The sequence below is a fragment of the Dipodomys ordii genome, unplaced genomic scaffold (assembly GCF_000151885.1).
Source record: "Dipodomys ordii isolate 6190 unplaced genomic scaffold, Dord_2.0 Scaffold64, whole genome shotgun sequence".
NCBI lineage: Eukaryota > Metazoa > Chordata > Mammalia > Rodentia > Heteromyidae > Dipodomys > Dipodomys ordii.
The window spans coordinates 3,078,244-3,082,887 of record NW_012267280.1 but is presented as its reverse complement, the minus strand read 5'-3'; the positions used below and the strand labels follow the sequence as shown (position 1 = coordinate 3,082,887).

The 4,644-nt window shown below is 53.3% G+C and overlaps 1 protein-coding gene across 1 annotated transcript in view; it reads left to right on the top strand.

Annotated features, from left to right (window-relative positions):
* The first annotated feature begins 1,362 nt into the window (after positions 1-1,362).
* The window catches only part of Khsrp (KH-type splicing regulatory protein), a 9,209-nt gene continuing 5,927 nt past the window's right edge, over positions 1,363-4,644 (top strand). The window contains exons 1-6 of the mRNA XM_013022671.1: positions 1,363-1,371; positions 1,781-1,877; positions 2,284-2,322; positions 3,611-3,650; positions 4,107-4,156; positions 4,303-4,374. Coding sequence (XP_012878125.1) covers positions 1,363-1,371; positions 1,781-1,877; positions 2,284-2,322; positions 3,611-3,650; positions 4,107-4,156; positions 4,303-4,374 — 307 coding nt within the window. The remainder of the gene's footprint in view (positions 1,372-1,780; positions 1,878-2,283; positions 2,323-3,610; positions 3,651-4,106; positions 4,157-4,302; positions 4,375-4,644) is intronic.

Below are 4,644 nucleotides of genomic sequence, written 5' to 3'. Positions count from 1 at the left end.
CACGTGCGCGCGCGCGCGGGGTCGCGAGGGGGCGGTGCCCGGGACTGCCGTGGGGTCACATGGGTAGCCGGCTGGGGGCCTGTCCGGCAGGGGTCAGCTCCTCACGGGGGGGGGAGGGGGGAGCTACGTGGAGTCGGGGCGGCGTCGGGTCACCCAGAGCAGTTCCTGGGTGGGCCGGGGTCGCGGAGATCCAGGCCTCCACTTGGGGTGGTCCCTTCTGGCACATAGACTTGCCCCCCACTCTCAGAGGCCATGGATCTCCCCCACCCACCCCTTCTTGAATGTTGGGTCTTGCTTTGCGCACTGATTGTCCACATCAGAGTCAAAGGCCATGTTTTTGCCCCAACCTTGTCCCACGGGGGACCCTTTCCCTTTAAAAAAAAAAAAACCTCTGGAAAATGAAGGAGACCCTCTTTGGCACCTGAGCCTTCAGGCCAGATGGGGAAGGTGGACACCCGCAGATGTTTTTGGGTAGTTTGAAAGTCAAGTGTCTCTTTGGGAAAGTGGGAGGAGGGGTCGTGCCGTCGCCGCGTTTTGAGGCCCGATGACAGCATGAAAGGGGTCACGTGCTGCTGTGACTGACCTCAGTTCTACCGGCTTACTTTTCTCAGGCCTAGAGGGTTTGGGACCCTTAGGGAGAACTTTGCTGCCGGCTCAGGAAGTAGATGACTGGAGTGTGGCACCCTGGGCTTGTCCCCACGCCTCTGGGCTGGGGACTGGCTCCTCCCAAGGTGGGAGGACCCGTTAGGTGACCTCCCTCACTTCTTCCCAGTATGGCTTCCAGCTTCCTCACCACCAGCGTGGGGTAGGTTGGATGGAGCATTTGATCTGGTTGCTCCCCAAAATGTGTTGATTCTGTTGCGGATTGATAGAATGTGGGAGCTTGGTGCTATTATTTGGGGTGATACACCAAGCCCTCTATGGGCCTGCCAAGATACAAGCTCTTCTCCTTTTTTTTCCCTCAGTGGAGTTGGAGAGAAAGATTCTGAGCATGGGCTCTGGGTCTCTAAAACACAGCTAGGTTGTGATCTGAAGTTTGTTTGCTGAATTGGGTGTGTCTGAAGTTGCTCTTCATGTGTCTTAAACATATATGGTTTTGATGCTCATACCTTGTAATCCTAGCTATTCAGGAGGCTGAGATCTTAGGGTGGAGGTTGGAAGCCAGCCCAGGCAGGAAAGTCTGTGACACGCTTATCTCCTGTTAGCCAGAAAAGAAAGTAGTGCCAGAGGGGTAGAGTACTAGCCTTAAGTGAAAAAGCGAAGCACCCAGGTCCTGAGTGCAAGCCCTCGTACGAGCACACATGCACAGTGTGTTCCGAAGGGGGCTTTGTCTTAGTCACATGAGGGTTTTTGGGTACAGAGATGCTGAGGGTGAGGGACTGGAAAAAGTTGTGTTCTAGCAACCCAAGAGTCAAGCTGGGAGAAGTTACTTGTGTAGAAAGCAGGGTCTGAAAGCTCTTGCTTCCCGAGGTAGCCTCGGGTCCCCCTCTACAGGCCACCAAGCTGCTGCTTTCACCATTTAACACAAAGTCAGTGCATTAGGGGCGCTGTTGTGCCAGTGCTTTCTCTACAGATCCCACCAAGACAAGGAAAAGGGTGTTCCCAGTTACTTGGGAGAACTTTATGGAACTTTCATAAAAACTCCTTCCAGAATGCCTTCACCCCCAGCTCACTCTAAATCAAGGCATGCCACTCCTGGCCCTGCAGGCTCCAGGGAAGGTTTGGGGGACAGGTGTTTCTCTCTCATGGTCAACTCTTCTTTGCTTCCTCCTTTCTCCAGATTGCAGCCAAAATTGGAGGCGATTCTGCTACAACTGTGAATAACAGCACTCCTGATTTTGGTTTTGGGGGCCAAAAGAGACAGCTGGAAGATGGAGGTAACTCCCAGCAGCCACTTTTAGTTTGGGAGGGAGAGCTGAGGTGCAGAGCGCGCCAGTGTGAGGGAGGCTGCTTGCAGAAAGCATCAGCAGTCCTGGGCTTGTGTTTTGTTCTCTCTGCCACCCTGACTTACCAAGTGGCTGAGAAGGCAAAGTTGTAAGTTATGAGTTCCAAGATCATTCCTCCCCTCCGGGGACAGGACCTAAGGCCAACCAGCATCAAGGGGGAGCCAGCTGCCTTTACCACTTGGAGGTTGTTCCTTGTAGAGTGTCACCCTGGGTGTTGGGGGCCTCGCTGGGACTGCCCTCTGCCACCCCCAGCTCTGTGCCGATGCTGGGGTGGGGACGTGTGGCAACAGCCAGACGGGTGGGTGGTGCTGCATCTGACACCCTCTATCATCCACAGACCAGCCGGAGAGCAAGAAGCTGGCTTCCCAGGGAGACTGTAAGTCCAGACTGTGCCTATGACAGCTTTGTGGAGGGGAGGGAGGGTCAGGAGCTAGAAGGTCAGAGTAGGTAGCTCTGCTTTGGGGAGGCTTGTGTTCCAGGTAATACATGAGTTTTAGAGATGTAGAACCCCCTGGATTTGAGGCTGCATGCACTTTTTTTGTTGTTGTTGGTTGTGGGACTTGAGCTCTGGGCCTGGATGCTCTCCCTGAGCTCTTCAGCTCAAGGCAAGGGCCCTGTTACTTGAGCCACAGGGCCACTTCTGGTTTTCTGGTGGTTAATTAGAGATAAGAGTCTCACAGACTTTTCTGCCCAAGCTTGCTTTGAACTGTGATCCTCAGATCTCAGCCTCCTGAGTAGCTAGGATTATAGGCATGAGCCACCTGCATATTCTCCCCCCCTCGTCTCTCTCTGTCAGTTGTGGGGCTTGAACTCAGGACTGGGGCACTATTCCTGAGCTCTTTTGCTCAAGGCTAGCACTCTACCCCTGAGTCATAACTCCACTTCCAGTTTTCTAGTCATTAATTGGAGATAATAGTCTCATAAACTTGGCTGCCCCACTAGCTTTGGCTGTTTGTTTGTTTGTGTTGTCAGTTGTAGGTCTTGAACTCTAGGCCTAAGTGCTGTCCCTCAGCTCTTCAGCTCAAGGCAAGCACTCTACCACTTGAGCCGCAGTGCCATTTCTGGTTTTCTGAGTGGTTTATTGGAGATGAGTATCACGGACTTTCCTGCCCAGACTGGCTTTGAACCGTGATCCTCAGATCTCAGTCTCCTGAGTAGCTAGGATTACAGGTGTGAGCCACCAACACCCAGCTTTTTTTTTATTTTTTGTACTGGGGATTGAACCCAGGACATTGCACTTACCACTAAGCTACATCCTAGCCTGCCCTACTGGCTTTAAATTGCAATCCTTACGTCTCAGCCTCCTGAGTAGCCAGGATTACAGGCCTGCATGCACCTTTTTTTCTTTTCCCCCCAATCCTGGAGCTTGAAGTTAAGGCCTGGGCACTGTTCCTGAATTTCTTTTGCTCAAGGCGCTAGCCACTTGCTACAGTACCACTTCTGGTTTTTTTCTGTGTATATAGTACTGAGGAATTGAACCCAGGGCTTTATGCGTGCTAGGTAAGCACTCTACCACTAAGCCACATTCCCAGCCCTGCATGCACTTTTGAGGGAGGCCTCCAGTGACCATCAGGACTGTGGGTAATAAGTGCCAGTTGCCCCTGGTGTGGGCATGGGGTGTATGGACAAGAGCTAAGCTGGTCTTTTGGGATTTCTCTCTGCAGCCATCAGTTCGCAGCTGGGACCCATCCACCCTCCCCCAAGGTAACTGAGCTGCTCATGGGGCTCTTGGCTGTCTCTGCCACACCATGCAGTTGTCTCCCAACTGACAGGCCAGGCATACCCAACCAGGAAGTCCAGGAAGCTATCAGGGTCTACTCAGCAGCTGTTTATGACACAGTGTTGCTGCTGATGTTGCTGCCCCTGGACTGGGTTGCTCAGACATACAGACTGCCTCTCAGGCTGAGGGTTGGCATGGTCTGGGGGGGGGTCTCTGCTACTTTACCACATCAGGTGCACATGTAAACCTGTCAAGTTGTGGGGAAGGCCAGTGGGAAACTCACGCACAGTTGGGGGTATTGTATCCTGCTTCAGGAGGTGAGGAGAGCAGGCCCTGGGCCTTGGGCCCCAGTGTAGGAAGCTAGGTATTTAGCCAGAAGCATGGAGGGCAGGAGGGAGCTTGCACCCTGTGCTCAGGGTGACTTGCAACATCTCTTTCAGGACTTCAATGACAGAAGAGTACAGGGTCCCAGACGGCATGGTGGGCCTAAGTGAGTGCTGGTCCCTTTGGGCCCCTTGGGGTTTCTGTGCTCTGCCCTCCAGGGAGCTGTGGGAGGGCTGCCAATGGAGACCCCCAGTCTAGTCTCCTGAGTTCCAGACCTCCTCAGCCCATATCTGCATTTCTTCTGTCTACTAGTCATTGGCAGAGGAGGTGAACAGATCAACAAAATCCAGCAGGACTCGGGCTGCAAAGTGCAGATCTCTCCAGGTATGGGGAACAAGCGTCCTGCTTGACACCTGCTGGGACTGTCACTGATTCATGTTTACTGGGCTCAAAACAGAGTACACCACTAGGTGTGACAGGGAGCAAAGGTCCTCTTTCCCCAAATTGAATCGCCCACAAGGAAGAATTGGATGAGGTGACCATGTGGCTGCTTTGTCTAAAGCACCGTCATGGTGGCTGAGATGTGGGTGGCTGGAAGTTCATGGGCACCTGGGCAGGGAATGGAGTAGGGCAAGGTCTTGGTCCTCTTTTTTT